General features: G+C 43.8%; 3 protein-coding genes across 3 annotated transcripts; all 3 read left to right on the top strand.

Annotated features, from left to right (window-relative positions):
- Positions 1–7994: 7994 nt before the first annotated feature.
- On the top strand, positions 7995–8917 carry LOC107276045 (pollen receptor-like kinase 3). Its single transcript, XM_015774152.3, has 2 exons — positions 7995–8494; positions 8589–8917. The coding sequence occupies exons 1-2, from the start codon at positions 8251–8253 to the stop codon at positions 8780–8782; spliced, it is 438 nt and encodes a 145-aa protein (XP_015629638.1). The 5' UTR covers positions 7995–8250; the 3' UTR covers positions 8783–8917.
- A 2181-nt stretch (positions 8918–11098) lies between these two features.
- Positions 11099–14824, top strand: LOC9267831 (protein NRT1/ PTR FAMILY 8.3). Its single transcript, XM_026023730.2, has 5 exons — positions 11099–11353; positions 12092–12197; positions 12291–12508; positions 12904–13460; positions 13792–14824. Exons 1-5 carry the CDS (start codon positions 11276–11278, stop codon positions 14612–14614), a joined length of 1782 nt encoding a protein of 593 aa, XP_025879515.1. The 5' UTR covers positions 11099–11275; the 3' UTR covers positions 14615–14824.
- A 1832-nt stretch (positions 14825–16656) lies between these two features.
- On the top strand, positions 16657–19097 carry LOC112936004 (probable protein kinase At2g41970). The gene is made up of 7 exons (XM_026023732.2): positions 16657–16861; positions 16915–17182; positions 17337–17463; positions 17840–18113; positions 18449–18581; positions 18677–18763; positions 18896–19097. Exons 1-7 carry the CDS (start codon positions 16770–16772, stop codon positions 19007–19009), a joined length of 1095 nt encoding a protein of 364 aa, XP_025879517.1. The 5' UTR covers positions 16657–16769; the 3' UTR covers positions 19010–19097.
- Positions 19098–19852: the final 755 nt, after the last annotated feature.

Genomic DNA, 19852 nt, shown 5'->3' with positions numbered 1-19852 from the left:
AAATATATAAATAACATAGCTAGCAATGTATGCGTTACATTTAATCGTAGGCTTATATAAACGAAGGTTTCATGCTTATATTTAGAATATAACGCACTTTGATAATATGGTATCATTTTAGAAAGATATCACATTTTTTAAAGAAATAATTAAAAAATGATGTGAGCGCTCAAAGTTGATAGATGATGATAAGATGAATATTACTTCAATGCCAACTACATAATATAAAAAGGATGGTATTTGAGAATAACGGTTGTGTAGACCCTCTCATTCATCTTTTCACAATATTTAGCAAATTTTCACCATGCTTTCCTCCCCATATAAGGCATTGCCCTGATGTTCTTTTTTCCGAATTCTCCCTTAACGATCATACATCACCGCATTATCTCAATGGATCAACGTCAACTACATATAAAAATAGTAGAGTTCAAGAGGCAATTTTTGTTGATATACGATGCACCAGGGTAAAATTGGCTAAGTACTACATATGCACCTGTAATAAATGATACTACCTCTGTCTTAAAAATAAATAAATAAATAGTTTTTGCCCAAGTGAATAGCGTGAAATAAAGTGTTTTTTTATAGAGGTTAGTACGATTATGAAAGGGTGAACATAAAAAGTATCACAGCTTCATGTGTGTATGCCGCTCAAGCCTTCACCAATCACCAACATCGTCCCATGATGTGTTCTTTTTTCCCGAATAGAATGGAATTAGAATACTTAACGGCACGATTTTCTTTTAAAAAAACTTTCTATACATTAATGCACATATAATTTTGTTCTAAATCTAACTTTCAACTTTACAATATTTAATATTTAGTTAATTTGTATGTACGCCCATAACTATCGTAAATCATTTAGCTATTCAGCACAAGAGAACGTACCCTCACGTGTTTGGTACACGGGGACAGGGATGTGCTTAACCTATCCTCTTAATAATAGGTCTTAAAAAAGAATCTGTTCTAATCCACACACGCGTTTGGTACACGGGGGCAACGTCGTTACTCCGCCGGTTTGCTATCGAGTTGTTAAATTAAGGGTTTGGTTGCCAGGATGCCGGGAGAAGCAGGCCGATTGGACAACTAGGCGCGATTGCTCGATCGGGTATTTCATCTTCCCCTTTTGAGATGGCATTACACTTAAAAAAACCCTTAGAGCCCGATCGGTTAGTCTAATAAGCCAAAACAAAAAATTAAATATAAAGTTTAGAATTTAATTTTTAAGTTAATTTTAAGATATTTTTAACATAACCTTTTAGCTTTAGTTTTTAAGTCGCTACGAACTAATCGATATATAAAAGTTTTATTTATAAATTAATTTTTATTTCCTACTGAGTTAAAAGGACTTAGAGCATGTACAATAGCAGGCTATAAGCCAGCTATAAACATATTTTTAAGAGATAAAAAAAGAGAGAGAAGAGCAGCGGGCTACAGATCTGTAGCCAGCTGCAACACGGACTCTAAGACGTAATGTGTGTATGACAGATAGGACCATGTATTAATAGTATAATAAGTAATTATTGTATGAATTAGCTATTACATTGGCTATAGATGATTTGGAGCTAGTAGTTAGCTATACTATTAAACTTGCTCTTATTAGAGAATATGAATAAACGATGAAGCTCTTAGAGCAGGTACAATAGCAGGCTATAAGTCAGCTGCAAACATATTTTAAGGAGATAAATAAGGAGAGAGAAAAGCAGCGGGCTACAGATTTATAGCTAGCTGTAGTACGGACTCCAAGACGCAGTGTGTTTATGATAGGTGGGACTAGATATTAATACTGTAGTATGTAACTATTGTATGAATGAGATATTAGATTGGTTATAGATGCATTGGAGCTAGTAGTTAGCTTGCTCTTATATTAGTGCTAGTGGTAGAAGACTAATCGCTAATTAAGATATGTCGATTTGTGTCAGCGTAGGTGTGGTACTGTAGTGGCGTGCATCACGATTGGGAGATGGGGAATTAGAGATCATGCGTCCACACGCCGTGTGAGCCCAGGTCGTCGGTGTCCTTCCACTTGGTCGTGTTTAATCGATGAACAAAACATGCGTGGATCTGGCCATTTGGGGCTGTGCAATTCAAGGACGGCGCTACGCCCATTCCCAGACCGCACATAAAAAAAGAGTGTCCGAATATTTGTAGTTTTTTAAGCTTATCTATTTGATTTGTTTTCTTGGAGCGTTTCCAAGATGATGATGATGATGATGATTACTTTGATTGTTTTACTTGCGACTTCTTATTTATACTGGAGTATAACATTTTCCAAATGTTGCTTTGAGGAAAAGTCATCCCTGTTAAATATTCTCTTTAAAAAAGTCACCGGTGTTAATTATCTGGTGTACGAGTAAAGAATGATGATAAGTATATGATGGCTCTTTAGTTTCGACCATGCTGGCGCAGTTGAACAACTCTGACGCTTGCTGCTACTAAAGTCTAAATTCTTCTTGTGTATATGCAATCGATGATGAGGTGATGTGAAATTTCTTGCGAGTGTTGGCATAGCGGGTATAGTAGGTTGTGCAGCTAGTCCCTCGTTACCAGGCGATCTGATGGCCATACTCTGTTTTACACTATCAACTAGATGAAAAACTTACATTTTCTCGATGCCCAAGGTTCCAGATCATGTGTTTGTAGTTTACAGTGGTTGATCCTAAGAATTGAGTTTTATATGCAGAGGATCACTACTACATAATTGATTTTTCTGGATAAGAACCCCTTTATATTGCAGGCGGATCATAAAACTGATCCCGTCAGCAAAAATCGATCTCCGTGCACAGTTCAAGAACCGCATGCGAAAATAAGCATATTTTATATTAACAGGACCGTATGCGAAAATACTCCTCTTTTTTCTCATCACTCTTGTTTCCTCCCCTCCTCTCCCTCTCCCACTAAATCCTCTCTCGTCCACTCCTCACACTCCCTCTCTCTCACCACTCCTCACCCTCCCTCTCCAACTCTCTTACTCCTCTCCCCACTCTCTCCCATCCACACTCCCTCACGACAGTGGCGGGCTTGGGCTTTAGCGGAGCTCTCGGGCTTCAGTGGTGGCGGTGGGCTCGAGCGAGGGTGAGAACGGCGGTGGGCAAGGCGACATAAGCGGGCTAGGGCGAGAAGGATTCTACCGGCGGCGACGATGGTAGGGGCGGATCCAGCCACTGCTCCCCCTCCCCCCCCCCCTCCCGGCGTGCCCGTGCGGATCCGCCAACGGTGATGATAGGAGGAAAAGGACGACAATGACAATGGCGGCGACAGTGATGGGAGGACGAGGAGGATGGCGACGACGGTGGCGGTGACGGTCGGGAGGATGAGGACGAGGACAACGACGGCGGCGACAAGAGGACAAGGACGACGACGATAAGAGGATTCTAGGGTCAGGGTTTCGAAGTAGGTTTTCGATTTTTGGAATTTTTTTTTGCGATTTTTCCTTTTCGCACGTGGACGGCTTAAGCGCCCGCATGCGAAAATTAAATTTTTCACATATGGTTTCTCTATCCACATACAAAAATTTGATTTTCGTAGACGACACTTTGGTGCGGGCTAGCCACCCACCCGCTTACAAAATTCGATTTTGGTCGCATGGGAAAATCGAATCTGTAGTGGATACTGTGTATTCACCATGGACTAAGAGCTTCCAAGTTATCTGATCTGGTTGGCCGTGGGTCAAATAAATCCAAATCAATAAATCATACAGGTGCGTGCTACTGTAGTGGATGTGAAGGATACCCTTTGTATTGAAGCACGTTTGAAAGCTTTGATAAGGCACATACGTGTGGATGAAACCATTCTCGATCTGGATCTAAGCTAGGAGTCTTATTCAGAGAGATATTCCAAAATGGACAGCGACCCAGGTCTTTTTATTTATCTGGAAAATTTCGAGTCTTTCGTCTCATATCTATAGTACATAAATATTCAGCATCACCTTAAATCCTTGATCCAAATTCTTCACATGGTTCCATTAATTTAGAGTGATCATTGCAGCTTTGAATACCAAAAAAATATCTTCGTTTCCCGTCTGTGATCGACGTGAACAGGTAATTAATCGTTGTCGATTCAGAACGGTGATGAATAATAACATGTGGGAATCAAGTTGACCGCCAGTTCTTCCTCTAATCCATGTGAGCATGCGTGGCCATATGGCAATGCAGTGTACACTGCAAGCTTCCGTTCGATGACCAAGCAAATGTGATGCAATATATTGGAACACAACTAGGGGTGTGTTTAGTTCACGCTAAAATTAGAAGTTTTGTTAAAATTAGAACGATGTGGCGGAAAAGTTGAAAGTTTGTATGTGTATGAAAGTTTTGATGTGATGAAAAAATTAAAAGTTTAAAGTAAAAAGTTTAAAACTAAACTCGGCCTAAGTCGTGCTGTGAATGCAAAAAATTCCAAGATATACAAAGGGACCTAGTGGAGGTGGTACCAGAGCATGCTGGATTGCACTGTACTCCAGAAGTATGGCACATGATTAGCCTTAAAGACGATAATTGAGCACACAACCGGTACACGTCCTGATAACTCTACGATGAGTGGATCACGTCGCTGTACATCGTGATTGCACAGATATTTTACCGTAAACATTATAGTATTTTCTCTATTTTATAATATAAGATGTTTTGATTTCAATAGATTTATGCATGTATCCATGTATATCCTTCATATATTTATCAAATTTGTACCGATGTTAGCAAATCTAATGAGAAATGAAGGTATCAAAATATTTTATAATGTGAAATGAGGGTGTAAAATCCAACGCATAGCCGTGTACATTGTGAAGTTATCTAAGAGCAGGTACAATAGCAGACTATAAGCCAGCTAGCTATAAACATATTTTAAAGAGATAAAGGAAGAGAGAGAAGAGCAGCGGGCTACAGATCTGTAGCCAGCTGCAGCACGGACTCCAAGACACAATGTGTGTATGACAGGTAGGATCATATACTAATAGTATAGTAAGCAACTATTGTATGAATTGGATATTAGATTGACTATAGATGAATTGGAGCTATTAGTGGGCTATACTATTAAACTTGCTCTAAGAGCAAAATCGGCCAGAATAATCCATTTATATTTATTGGTTTGAAAAGATGCAATTGAGTGCACATCGGACCGTCGCTGCCTCTCCCCCTCAGGCTGTGGACGAACAAGCGGAAACACTAATGCACGATCAATCGCTACCGCGAGGGGCGAGGGGGTAGCGATCACCACCCCTCCCCCCTCCCTCCCTCCATGTTTTCTTTTTTGGCACCGCATTACTTTCCTATTTTAGTCAATTTATACACCTAAAGTTTATACGTCTAAAGTTTATAGACCCAAAGTTTATAAATCAAAAGTTTATATATCCAATTCAAATTTAAATTCAAGTTTAAATATTTTTATAGTATTTCTATACATCTAAAGTTTATACACCTAAAGTTTATAGACCCAAAGTTTATAAATCAAAAGTTTATATACCCGACTTCAAATTTGAATCGGGTATATAAAATTTAGGTCTATAAACTTTAGGTGTATAAACTTTAGATGTATAGAAATACTATATATGAAAAAATTTGAATTCAAATTCAAATTTGAATCGGATATATAAACTTTTGACTTATAAACTTTAGGTGTATAAACTTTAGATGTATAGAAATACTATATATAAAAAAATATTTGAATTCAAATTCAAATTTGAATCAGATATATAAATTTTTGACTTATAAATTGTTGATCTCTAAACTTTAAATGTGTAAACTTGAGGCGTATAAACTTTAGGCGTATAAATTTATTAAAATAGAAAAGTAATGCAGTGCCAAAAAAGAAAACCAGGTGAAGGGAGGAGGGGGGCTACCGATCGCTACCAGATCGGTAGGGCGATCGATCGCCCATTAGAACTACCCACGAACAAGTCCAACGCAGAAAGTTACGTTCCACCGGAGAAAACAACCTATTAGGCATGGGCCTCCGGAATAACACAACGGCGAGCTTTTCAGTCCCACTCACCAAGTGCCGCGAGCGCGTGACATATGACCGCCCCTCCCGTCGGCTGCCAGCTGCGCTGTACTACGACTGCGCACCGTCGTACGTACGCCGTGCCGTTTTCGGCTCGTTTTCCCGTGCAGGCGCTGCCGACGCGCGCCGACGCCTCACCTCGATCGGCCGGTGACTACTGTCTCTCGGCACCTCGCGCGCCCGACGCTTCACCTCGATCGATCTCTCGCGCCCCGCGCGCGTCGTCAGTCACCTCTCGCTCTCGGCGACTTCAGTTGGGCGCAGCAACTTAACGCGTGCGTGATTAGCTTTGCGGTGAACCGAGCAGTCGACCACGCGCACATGCCGTGCCGCGCCGCCTGCGAGCTGATCACCGGCAATTAGCGGATGGTGCGCGGTGCGCGTGCGTGGACGTACAGCTGCGCGGGTAATCATCCGGTGGCTTTTGGTGTTCGCCACTTCGCCGGGTCACGGTCTTTGGCAGTGGATGGACACTTGGCACCGCCAGATGGCACGTATGGAAAGCTGAACCCCCAGTAGTGCCAAAGGGCAGACAGTTCATGGTTGGCACTTGGCAGACGCCATGATACGGGACGATATCATAGCTCATGACTGTTCGTGATACTGCAAGTACAGCTTTAAGCTTTGGCCTCTTCTCGTTTAGTTAAAGTGGGCCTGGATGAAGTGGAGCAGATGCCATAGCCCAGAGAGGCAAAGCAAAGGTTATTAAAATGGAAAAAAGTTCACTTTAGACCCCGTCAAGAGAGATCGAGTTTTTTCACAGCCCTTAACCGTAATCAGATATATAGCACCCTCAACTTCTAAATTTAGTGCAATTTGAGTCCCTTGACTATTTTAGATGGTGGTTTTATCCTACGTAATGTCTACATGGCTTTAGAAGAAAAATAAAACAACAAAAAAACTTAACAGGTCCCACATGCCAGTTAGAAAAAACAATAAAAAGTATTAGGCCCATATATCAGTCAGCTCTCTCTCTCTGTCTTTACTCTTTTCCTCTCTACCCCACTCTCTCCCTCACTCTCACCCTGTTCTCCCTTTCAACTTCCATGGCAGGATAGAGCCGATGAGGGAGTGTGTGCCGGTGACCGACAGTAACGGAAGGGATCTTGGTTGAGGGGTATCGAGACTGGAATCAATCGTAGACTGTGCGATCACGAAGGTGGCGCTCAAGTGGGAGCCTATTTGTCCTGATGAGCTTGAGCTCGCCAGCCCATCCATAGGAAGGGAAGGCTAACAACGTGGTGGGTGGCTAGCACGAAGGGGGCCACAGCAACAGAGGAGAGGAGGACATATGGGTGGGAGAGGGGCATAAAGGAAGGAGGTGAGGGAGTCGTCGTCTCGTTTATGGCAAGATGGAAGTGGCTCGCCCTTAGCCATCATCATCGTTGGCTAGCTCACGGCCACATGGCATGATTTGGCCACAAGCCGCCGCTCCCAAAAATAGCGTTCTGCTCGGGCAGCTTCTTCCCCTGTTGTTGGCCTCAAGGTCGATGGCCATAGCATGCTTGCTGTGGAGGATGGGCTCATAAGCTTGTGTGCAGTCTAGATAGCGTCCAAGACCACCATCTCGGCTCCTCTTTGGCCGATGGAGCGCTTTTAAATTGGTTTCACTCATCTAGTAGAGGCGTCGGAATAAGTTCACTTTGAGTCCCTCTATTTGTCACCCAGTCCGATTTTCATCCCTTAACCACAAAACCAGGTACGATCCGTCCCCTAACTTATGAAAACCAGGCAAACGAGATCTCTCGGCGGTTTTAATAGCAGTTTTGGCTGACATGGCGCCTACGTGGCTAATTTGACCCGGTCTTCATCTGACATGGCACTGGCGTGGCGCTTACGTGCCAATTCGATCTGGAAAAATAATAAAGCACGTGGGACCCACATGTCATCTTCACAGACAAAATAATAAAAAATTGTGGGACCCACGTGGGCCCCACATGTCATACTCACCTCCTCATCTTCTTCCTCCCTCTCCATCTGTCTCCCCTCCTCTCTCCAGCCTCCAAGCGCCGTGGCCCACGGGGTTACGGGGAGGTCCGGCAGTGGCGGCCGCCCGCCCCGACGAGCTCCACCTACTCCCCCCTCCCCTCTCATCTTCTTCCTCCCTCTCCATCTGTCTCCCCTCCTCTCTCCAGCCTCCAAGCGCCGTAGCCCACGGGTTCACAGGGAGGTCTGGCGGTGGCGGCTGCCCGCCCCGACGAGCTCCACCTACTCGCCCCCACACCCCCCCCCTCCCCCGCAATCGGCGTTGCTGTTGGGATGGAAGGGCGCGAGGGTGGGGAGCTCGGGTCGGCGTACAAGGCCGCCATGCTCAACGGCGTCACCGTCGCCGTGAAGCGGATGCGCGACATGAACCGCGTCGAGTTCGAGGAGCACATCCAGATGCTCGGTGACCTCCGCCACCCCAACGTCCTCTCCCCCGTCGGCTACCATTATCGCAGGGAAGAAAAGCTCATCGTCTCCGAGTTCATGCCACGTGGCAGCCTCCTCTACGTCCTCCACGGTAATAATAATGACAGCAAATACTAGTAGTTCTTAATCAACTACTAATCTCGATTATAGTTTGCTAATTACGATGTGTTTGTTTGTTGGTTAAGGTGACCAGCGCCCGGACAGGGTGGTGCTGGATTGGCCGGCGAGGATGAGGATCGCCGTCGGCGTGGTGCGAGGCATGGCGTACCTCCACGAGAAGCTGGGGATCCCGACGATGAGGCTGGTGAGCATGGACGGCGCCGACTTCGACGCCATCCACTCCTGCCGCCGTGGACATCTCACACTACTCGCCGTCTGAGGTCTGCACCGCCTCCACATTGAGCTGCCCACCGGCGAGCTCGGCATCGAGGACGGCGTGCTCCTCAAGTGGAAGGCTGACTTCGGCGTACAAGGCCGCCATGCGCAACTTCCATCCCAACAACAATGCCGATCGAGGGGGGGGGGGGGGGGCGGGAGTAGGTGGAGCTCGTCGGGGCGAGCGGCTGTCGCGTCGCTGGCCGCCACCGCCGGACCTCCCCGTGACTCCGTGGGCCATGGCACCTGGAGGCTAGAGAGAGGAGGGGAGAGAGATGGAGAGAGGGGAGATGGAGAGGGAGGAGGAAGAAGATGAGGGGTGAGTATGACATGTGGGTCCCACCATTTTTTTATTATTTTGTATGTGAAAGTGACATGTGGGTCCCATAGACTTTATTTTTTTTTCGGATCGAATTGCCACGTAAGCACCACGTCAGTGCCATGTCAGATGAAAACCGGGTCAAATTAGCCACTTAGGCGCCACGTCAGCCAATACCGCTATCAAAACCCCCGAGGGACTTCCGGTTTTCGTATGTTGGGGGACGGGTTGTACCCGGTTTTGTGGTTAAGGGACGAAAATCGGACTGGACGACAAATAGAGGGACCATAAGTGAACTTATTCCTAGAGGCGTCATATGCCTCACACAGAGCCCATTTGCAGCCCATCTTGACGTATGCAGCAGTTTCATGGGCCTGGTTTCTGGCGTTACTCGTCTGGCCCGAAAACCACTCTATTAATTCCATTTGCATCTGCCTTCGCGAATCGCGATTGTTGATGGTAGTAGACGGCTTCAGAATTTGAGTGCAGGACTGTTAACATTAGGGAGCTTCTGTACACGACGAAGCATGTATCTCCCCATCTGAGACAGACAATTCTTCGAGTGCGAAGCATCCGTGGCACTTCTATGTGCACGATTCCTCGAGTGCTACAAACGGTTTCGCTACCAACAACGGCTCGTGTTCTTCTGAAGGAATCTGACGTGACGTGCAGCGGCAGGGCACTTGACTGACCGATGAGTTCGTTGCTTTCCCGGCCCGTTTGCCACTCCTGGTACGCTTCCTCCTTGGATAATACTACTCCTACTACTACTATATTTTGGTTTCTACTAATGACTATTATAATTTTTTTGTGAACCGTAGACTTTGGTGTTGGCTGGCGTTCTAATCAATCACCAAACGTTCTACTACTGCATATACTACTCCTATACCTCTTAAATATTGCACCACTAGTACTATATAAAAATGGTTATGAAATGACACTGATATGTACTCAGTAAAAGGGTGTTTGGAAACTAGGGACTAAATTTAGTCCCTCTCATAAAAGCATAAGGTGGTGTTTGGTTGGAGGGACTAAAGTGGAGCTAAACTTTAGTCCCTCTCACAAAAAATTTAGCCCCACTTTAGTCCCTCCAACCAAACACCACCTAAAGTGACCAACATTTTACTTTTATAGTACTCCGTATTAAGCCTCTTGCAGAAAGTAGGGATCTGCTCGGTTACTACTGTAGTAAGGTTGTGTTTAGATCCAAAGTTTGGATCCTCCTTTTCCATCACATCAACCTGTCATACACACATAACTTTTCAGTCACATCATCTCCAATTTCAACCAAAATCTAAACTTTGCGCTGAACTAAACACAGCCTAAACAAATCTATTTCTATAGGTTAACCTACTCCCTCCGTAAAGAAAAATAAATCAAAACCCAAAATCGGTTTTTTTTACGAAGTACGTGTTTTCCAAAAGACTATTATGATATAACTTGTCACGCATTTATTCCCAAATACGACCATAGCTAAAATTTTGATTGAGAGAAACAAATTTACTCATGATAACATGGATAAATCTATATTAGTTTATTTTTAATTTTACGGTATTCTAAATTTATTCTAAATTCTACTACTAGCTTAAAAATTAAAATATCATATATAATAACCAACCTAATAGCCCACCCACACAACAGTCAATTATAGATCTATATTACATCATTAATATCTAACTTACTCACCTCTCACATAATAGTAGTTTATTAGAGTACGTATTACAGCTTATGAATCTATTCATTTCTTCTCTCATTCATGTGTCATTTACATCATCTTTGTTATACTCAGCTTTAAGATGTACACTACATATTTTTTTTCTCACAAATTTGTTATACTCACTTTAGGATTTACACTGCATATTTTTCCCACAAAAAAACTCTGATACCCTCACCAACTACCAGTCAGAACCCGTTTCTATCACAGAACAATCGTAGCGAGGGGAGGGGAAAAAGACGACCCCGAATCGCCTTAAGACAGTGGGTGTTCTTGTCGTGCGCTTCACCGTTTGTCTTGTTGGACCCGGAGACCCCACATATCCAGATCTGCAAGCTTCCTCCTCCTCCTTCCTCCTGATCCTTTAGCTTCCTATATACGATTCCACCATCGAAGGCCAGGGCCCAGACTTGCTTGCCGCAGGTTACTGATCCACCGAAGGAGGGAGGCGCCCGCCCGCCGCCATGGCCGAGGTGACGGTGGTCCGTGCGGAGCGCGAGGAGGAGTCCACCCTGGAGCAGGGTCTCCTCGCCATCCCGGAGGTGAGTTTGAATCCGCCCTCTGTTTCTTTGGCGCGCCGGCGGTGAATCAGCGATCGTGCTTGTGAATCGTGTTGAGAATTTTTTTTTCGTTCTTTTTTTTGGGAGGTGAATCGCTGTTTTCGATTTCAGTGAGGAGTGAGGAATATGTTAGGGTTGTTTGTTTAGGTACACCACCTTAAGTCTTCGGCTGAGCGGAAAATTGGAAGGGAAATATTTCTCTTCTATGTATTCGATATCGATTCGTGGAAGTTAACTTTGCTGAACAATCGTCCCTACTTATAGCTTTTTTTTTAAAAAAAAAACAACTAATATCTGTTTGTTCTATTTTTCTTAATTTTTAAGCAAAAAAAAATTCTGGCTTGTGGATTATTCAACTCCTGTACTGCGCAATATGGGAAAATGGCATCCTTGTCCTGGAAGGACTTACGATAATTTTGGCTGCCGCATGCCAACGCAACTACCTAGGAACCAGCATAGTGCTGCAGCAGTACAGCTGCTTCCTTTGCGTCTGAACTCTGAATGTTGAAGTCAAGTATACAGTTTAGATTTGTGGTCTTACTGAATTGATACATTATTCAGTCAGCAATGCACATTTAAACTTAAGTTACTCTGTGACGACTGTCAATGCACATTGATTTCTTACCGAGTTAAAAGTTCTCTATAGTCATTATAAGCTGTTCAGTTATTGCCCAACAAAAATTGTTTGATGAGATGGCACTGTAAATATCTTTATTCCAGGAATCCAACCAACTTACATACACTGGAGATGGATCTGTCGACTTTTCTGGGAATCCTGTTGTGAAGGAGAGAACTGGTAGATGGAGGGCATGCCCATTTATCTTAGGTAATTTTCTAACACTAATCTACAAGGTATCAAGGTCTATTATTATGTCGGCATCTGCAATGATATATAATTAACTACCATCACTGACCACAGGTAATGAGTGCTGTGAGCGGTTGGCCTATTATGGAATCTCCACAAACCTTGTTACATACTTGACAAAGAAACTGCATGATGGTAATGCTTCTGCTGCTAGCAATGTGACTGCATGGCAGGGAACTTGCTACTTAACTCCCCTTATTGGAGCTATACTGGCTGATGCATACTGGGGAAGGTATTGGACTATTGCAACATTCTCCACGATATACTTCATTGTAAGTCATCTTTCTCCTGATATTTTATGGTGTACCATGTATCAGTTCTTTTATGGACTCCTCAAAATGAAAGAAGAAACATTTATTAGCTATGAATGTAGAAATGGTTTGTGAATGTGGTATATATATATACGCTCTCAGATTAGTGAGTATGTGATGCAGCTTCTCAAACTTAAGATGGCCTGCTGTACTCTTTCCCAATTCTTAAATGAACTGCTAGGAAGGGTAGAGCTGAGTAGATCTGTTTCTTTACTGTCTACTGAATAGGCCTGTAATTCTTGTGTACAAGCTCTCTTCATAGGCTCATAGCTGTCCGTATTTGAACTGCTGAACCGAACTGATTCTATAATTTGACCGGGTTACATTGTTATATTTACATCATATTTTGATTGTAGGGGATGGCTGTACTGACTCTTTCAGCATCAGTTCCTACATTCATGCCTCCACCTTGCGAAGGGTCCTTTTGCCCACCAGCAAATCCATTGCAGTATACTGTCTTTTTTCTTGGACTTTACCTAATTGCTCTTGGTACTGGTGGTATTAAGCCCTGTGTCTCATCCTTTGGAGCAGATCAATTTGATGATACAGACCCAGTTGAGCGAATCCAGAAGGGATCTTTCTTTAACTGGTTCTATTTCTCAATAAACATTGGTGCTCTCATATCAAGCAGTTTTCTGGTTTGGGTGCAAGACAATATAGGATGGGGAATAGGCTTTGGCATTCCAACAATTTTCATGGGGCTGGCCATCATAAGTTTCTTCTCTGGAACATCACTTTATAGATTCCAAAAGCCAGGCGGCAGTCCTATTACACGAGTATGCCAGGTGGTTGTTGCCTCCTTTCGCAAGTGGAACGTACATGTTCCAGAGGATAGCTCTCGCTTGTATGAGTTGCCTGATGGGGCTTCAGCAATTGAAGGGAGTCGGCAATTGGAGCACACCGATGAACTCAGGTGTGTTCCTCTCTGAGCTAAAATTGCAGCAGCAGCAGACCATAGCTCAGTGCACAATTCCTAGCAGCTCTTGGCCCTTGAAGAACTAGGAAAATATATTTTCTGAAAGTTATTAGGTGTAGTGTTTCTCTTCTTCTTTTTGTGATGGTTAACATTTTAGTTTTGATAAATTGCGACTTAAATATTATAGATACTGGCCTTTTGGCCTAGCGCTTTAGAAAAAATAGCTAAATATTTATGTTTGACTTTTGATATCTGCTCGTCCTCTATTTCCATATTTGCCGAGAAACTAACGACCTAACATATATACTCTCAATGATATTCATTTCAGATGTCTGGACAAAGCTGCTACAATTACTGATCTTGATGTGAAAGCAGATAGCTTTACAAACCCATGGCGAATATGCACTGTGACTCAGGTGGAAGAACTGAAGATATTGGTAAGGATGTTCCCTGTCTGGGCAACGACTATTGTGTTTTCTGCTGTCTATGCTCAGATGTCCACCATGTTTGTTGAGCAAGGGATGATGCTTGATACATCAGTAGGTCCATTCAAGATTCCTCCAGCATCTCTATCTACCTTTGATGTGGTAAGTGTCATTATATGGGTCCCCCTCTATGATAGTATCTTGGTTCCAATAGCTAGGAGGTTCACTGGCAACCCGAGGGGCTTTACAGAGTTACAGAGGATGGGGATTGGTTTGGTAATCTCAATCTTTTCGATGGCGGCAGCTGCAGTTCTTGAGATTAAAAGGTTGGACATTGCAAGGGCTGAACATTTGGTGGATCAAAATGTTCCAGTACCACTGAACATCTGCTGGCAAATTCCTCAATATTTCTTGGTTGGTGCCTCAGAGGTCTTCACATTTGTCGGGTCACTTGAGTTCTTCTATGATCAATCACCGGATGCCATGAGGAGCCTCTGCAGCGCACTGCAGCTTGTCACAACAGCTCTTGGGAATTATCTCAGTGCATTCATTTTGACATTGGTTGCGTACTTCACAACAAGAGGAGGAAATCCTGGATGGATTCCTGATAACTTGAATCAAGGTCACCTAGATTATTTCTTCTGGCTTCTTGCTGGGCTCAGTTTTCTGAACTTTGTGATATATGTCATCTGCGCAAACAAATACAAAAGCAAGAAAGCAGCTTGAGCTAATCAGGAGTTAAAAGACTGTCGTCATGGGAATTTCACTTCAAAATTCTGTATATATGTGCACAAAGTACATGTTGAAGCAGCGACCGTAACAAGAGAACTTTAACCATCCTGTACTCTGTATTTGATGCTACTATACATTTTATACTTTTTGTTCTGTAGATATTAATTTATTGAAGCTACTTGTGGAATGTAGCTTTGCTTCCAATGCGTCTACTTAATCTGGTATATCTGATTAACTTCTTTTTTGTTGTTAACACGTGCAGTACCCTCCAAACCAAAAGTACTATTTGCATTGCTTGAAACTGAAACAAGCAATTCCTTGCGTCCATCTAGCTGGATGGGAACACTCCTTACATTTCCCGGTGAACCAATTTTGCCTGCATCCGCAACTAATCTTAAACCCGGTCAATGAAAATTTAAAACTGTATCATCTTCAACCTGAACAAAGTTGCGCAACAGCAAGGCTTTAAAAGCCTAGAAAGTCAATCAATCATAAACAAATCCCATGGCACCGCCCATCTCTCCTGAATTCGCTGCGCATGGCGAGCACGACGACCGGTGGTAGACACCGGAGATCTCTGGGGCAAAGAACTGCAGGTAAGCAGGTTGAGCTTCTTCTGAGCTGGCGTTTGTTTCACGGTGCAGCAGACGGTAGAAGAGGTGATATCAGCAAAGCACCGTGATTTGATCATCCGATACCATAATTATTGTTTTCGTATTTACTATATATCTATCGATCAAATATAAATATAGTATGATTACATTGTAATAACTTCAATAATATAATGTGTGTGTAACTTTCACACGCCGGGTCCATGTCGATATTCTGAAAATCACCAACTAGCTCACTCGAAAACATGTGGTGCTCTGTTCTAAACCGGCCAAGCCGTTGTTGCTGACGACGTGAAGGCAGCATGGGAGCACGACGCCGGATCGATCAACGGAGCGGACCGCGGCGCAAACGTGGTTGATCAGCCTGCAGTCCGAATTGTATTCGCATTAAATCTAGAGAACTAAAACTAAGTAATCTCTACCCAGCTAAATAAATCATTGCTCAACCGATTACTAACAGCAGCATAATAATTAAACTAACCGATCTTTAGCTCCATGAAGCTAAACTATGTACACACATGGGCTTAGCACACGATGATTGGTTCGTTGTAGTCCACGACATGCGTGGTATGTACATACACGTACGAGCTTGACACCAACCGCATCTGCTCTAGTACCATGTATGCTATTTGGTTGTACCAGGAGCAGACCAACAGTATAAGAACCGGTGTCAGATGATACCGACGACTTGTAGTAAAATATATAACAAAACTATTTATCCATATATTATAACATCATGATTTAAATATAATTAGTATACTATGACAATGATAAATAAGTTATGGCATCAACGAATCGATTTTCTGGATCCGCCACTCTCGTGCGTATTTGGGCTAAAAAAAGGGGGGCAAAATATAAGGGACCACCTATACATTTATCGACAATTTGACAGATATAATTATAGTACAATCGTAGTATAATTCTTATATGTAATTACACTGTAACTTGCACGTAACTACAGTGTAACTTGTATATAAGTTTCATGTAATTTTAAACCTTTAGATCTATTACAAGATTTGTTTTGGTGAGGAAGAAAAATAAAATCACAGCACACATATATGTGTAAGGATTTGTTCCCACAACTTCTGTTTTACCGAAATAACATATTACGTAGAGATTTTTGAAAGTGACATACAAGTTACACTATAGTTACAGTGTAATTACATGCAAGTTACAGTGTAATTATACTATGATTGTACTGTAATTACATCTGTCAAATTTTTGAGAGAAAATTTATCGATAAATATATAGCAAAATCGAAATATAATGGTGCATCAAAAATTCTATGCGAGGGTCGCACGTCGCGAGACCGGCCTTGTCGTTGTCTTCCCGCGTGCGTGCATTTCGCGCGAGTTTGTCGCGGCAAACTCGGCGCGTCGCGATGTATATATGCTATAGTAGTAGTATCGTTGAACCAGCTAGCTCCGAATCCTTCAACGTGCGAGAGGAGCGGCTAATTAAGCTAAGTTATTAGCTGAATTAATCGTTCTTGCACAGCTAGCTAGCTAAGCTGTCTGTCTAGCTATCTGCGTCGCACGATGTGGTGTTGCAGCGGCGCCGAGGAGGAGCTCCACGGCGCGCCGGCCGCCAACCCGGCGGCGCCGCCACCGCGAGCACCAGGTTCGAATTGCGCAGTCCTAGTTGATTAATTTGTCCGTAATGTTCGCCGCCGGCCGTCGTGATGACACTTTGGAATGCAGGGCCGCCGAGAGGGCCGAACGCGCCGAGAGCCGGCGGCGCGCCGGCGAAGGTGCTGCCGATCGACGTCCCGGCCGTGGCGCTGGCGGAGCTCAACCGTCTCACCGGCAACTTCGGCGACAGGTCGCTGGTCGGGGAGGGATCCTATGGCCGCGTGTACCGCGCCACGCTGAGCACCGGCGAGGCCGCCGCCGTCAAGATGTTCGACAACAACGGCGGCTCCGGCCAGTCAGAAGCCGACTTCTGCGCGCAGGTAAACGAGAAAACCGCACATTCGGTTCAAATTCAGCAAGAAAAAAAAAAGTGCAAATGCTACTCCAAGAGTATTCATCAGCGCCAAAAACTAACTCGCGTACGTGTTTTGTTCTTGCCTCTATCGGTCACGACACGGCACGCACTGCACGCAGCTGTCCGTGGTGTCCAGGCTCAAGTGCGACCACTTCACCCAGCTGCTGGGCTACTGCCTGGAGCTCAACAACCGCATCGTGCTCTACGAGTTCGCCACCAAAGGCTCCCTCTACGACATCCTCCACGGTACAAAAAAAACCAAATTAAACTCACTACTAGTAGTACTCATCACAACATATGCTGTGCATCAACGACGACCATTCACGTGTCGTTGCACCAATTGTTCTAAAGGAACCCCGTTTGAAACGCATAAATTTTAGGGAAATACTACAGGTCCATATCCTGTTCGGACAGGATGATACCTCAGAGGTATCGTCTGATACCTAGATATCAACTGATACCTTACTAGTATCAGGTGATACCTCAGAGGTATCATTCCGTTTAAACGGTGTATCAGTTAATACTTTATTCTGTTCGAACCGGATACCGTGCTGTAGTATTTTCCGAATTTTATGGTATTTTGCATCTCATTGTGGGGTTTTCATGATTTTTATTATTGCAGGGAAGAAGGGGGTGAAGGGGGCGGAGCCCGGGCCGGTGTTGACGTGGAGCCAGCGAGCACGGATCGCGTACGGCGCGGCGAGGGGACTGGAGTACCTGCACGAGCGCGCGCAGCCACCGATCGTCCACCGCGACATCCGCTCCAGCAACGCGCTCGTCTTCGACGGCCACGACGCCAAGATCGGCGACTTCAACCTCACCAACCAGTCGCCGGACTCCGCCGCCCGCCTCCACTCCACCAAGGTGCTCGGCACCTTCGGCTACCACGCGCCAGAGTAAGCTCGATCACGAATCCACGATGACAATATGAACTCGACTATCGAAATCGGTGGCAAATCGTTTAACTGTGATATTAAAATTGGAGATGTATAACATATTTGTTCTCAATATATTTGATGGTCTAGACCAAACACAAATAGTAATCTCTTTTGCTTTTAACGGACCCGCATTTTGAGTGTGACAATTTTATTGAATATAGGAGGAGAACCACAAATAGTAATCAATTGCAATATTGTGGTTTGATCCTCATACATTTCTGTTTTGAACAACTTATAACATAACGAATTAACTAAACGATATACTACACTATGTATGTCACTATGTATGTCAGGTATGCAATGACGGGACAATTGACCCAGAAGAGCGATGTTTACAGCTTCGGTGTTGTCCTTCTTGAGCTTTTGACTGGGAGGAAGCCTGTGGATCACACCATGCCCAAGGGGCAGCAGAGCTTGGTTACCTGGGTAAGGTTCCCATTTTCGAGCCTTGATATCAGATACAGTGCTCATTGTTCACTCAACTGACTCTTAATAAGCCGTGTCAAAAAAAAAATCTCTAGGCCACTCCAAGGTTAAGCGAGGACAAGGTTAAGCAGTGCGTGGATCCCAAGCTGAACGACGAGTACCCACCAAAGGCAGTGGCCAAGGTAGTTATCTGAATTCTGAACTGTTTTTTTTCTTCAGATCAGCAAGTCGTTTGTGTCAGGATCGGCTTAGCAAACTTGCTGTGTATAATCTGGTATATTTTCTGAACGAATCAAAATGTTCATGTGTCCCAGCTCGCGGCGGTGGCGGCGCTGTGCGTCCAGTACGAGGCTGATTTCAGGCCCAACATGACGATCGTCGTCAAGGCTCTGCAGCCTCTCATCAGTGCTCGTCCAGGAGATCATTAGCTTGATTCAGAGATGTTGATGTCTTCTCTCTTTTTGTTTTCAGTGTTTTAATTCGTCGCTAATTTAGTGATGATAATTTAATCATTCATTATTCGATGCATTATTAGCTCCGTTCAGTACTTCGTCATGCATCCTTGTCTCCCCTCATTTTCATCGAAACTACTCGTATGTAACTAGAGTGGTCTATGGTCTACTTGGCCTACACTATATATGTTATGTAAGAGAACATACATACGAGTGACTAGTGCCAAATGTAAAAATCATGAATAATTCTCTTTCAAAAAAGAAAAGTACAAACACTGCTCGCTCCTTTTCTAACTATATTTTTGTTTGAAACAACGTGTGACAAATAAACTTTAAGTAAATTTCACAAAGTATTAGGTTTTGAGTTATGCCTGTCACAAAACCTTGGATTTTGGGGTTTGTTTCAATAAACATAAGATTTTAAGGTAACTTGTTACATAAACCCCGCTCTGTTAACTCTATCATACTAACTTGTGGGCCACGTTTGTTAGCCATTGCTTCTTATCTCCCTTCTTTTATCAACAATGGCCAAGTTACTCGGAGTTGAGCTATAAGCTAGCAAATCATCGATCCAGTATGTCACATTGTTCATCTTTGCCGAGTTTCAAATTTCACGGCTACTAACACTCATAGTATCAATGAGTACCGCCTATGCAACTCTGAGCTTTTTACTCTACCAGCAACCACAGGATCATTTGCATCAAGCTTTGTTGTTGGATTTACCCTCACCTACCATTGGATCTTTCGCACTAAGCTCTACCTCATCCTAGCATAGCATCTTAGTGTATAGCAGAGGGAGTGATTGTAGTGGTATCCATG

The sequence above is a fragment of the Oryza sativa genome, chromosome 3, assembly GCF_034140825.1.
Source record: "Oryza sativa Japonica Group chromosome 3, ASM3414082v1".
NCBI classification, from domain to species: domain Eukaryota; kingdom Viridiplantae; phylum Streptophyta; class Magnoliopsida; order Poales; family Poaceae; genus Oryza; species Oryza sativa.
This window is presented reverse-complemented; position numbering and strand designations above follow the sequence as displayed.

Coding starts and splice junctions, on each gene's coding strand:
- LOC9267831 (XM_026023730.2), top strand. CDS start 11,276: ATGGCCGAGGTGACGGTGGTCCGTGCGGAGCGCGAGGAGGAGTCCACC. Junction 12,198..12,290: donor GGCATGCCCATTTATCTTAG/GTAATTTTCTAA, acceptor CACTGACCACAG/GTAATGAGTGCTGTGAGCGG. Junction 12,509..12,903: donor TCTCCACGATATACTTCATT/GTAAGTCATCTT, acceptor TTTTGATTGTAG/GGGATGGCTGTACTGACTCT.
- LOC112936004 (XM_026023732.2), top strand. CDS start 16,770: ATGTGGTGTTGCAGCGGCGCCGAGGAGGAGCTCCACGGCGCGCCGGCC. Junction 16,862..16,914: donor CGAGCACCAGGTTCGAATTG/CGCAGTCCTAGT, acceptor GGCCGTCGTGAT/GACACTTTGGAATGCAGGGC. Junction 17,183..17,336: donor AAGCCGACTTCTGCGCGCAG/GTAAACGAGAAA, acceptor CACTGCACGCAG/CTGTCCGTGGTGTCCAGGCT.
- LOC107276045 (XM_015774152.3), top strand. CDS start 8,251: ATGGAAGGGCGCGAGGGTGGGGAGCTCGGGTCGGCGTACAAGGCCGCC. Junction 8,495..8,588: donor CCTCCTCTACGTCCTCCACG/GTAATAATAATG, acceptor TTGTTGGTTAAG/GTGACCAGCGCCCGGACAGG.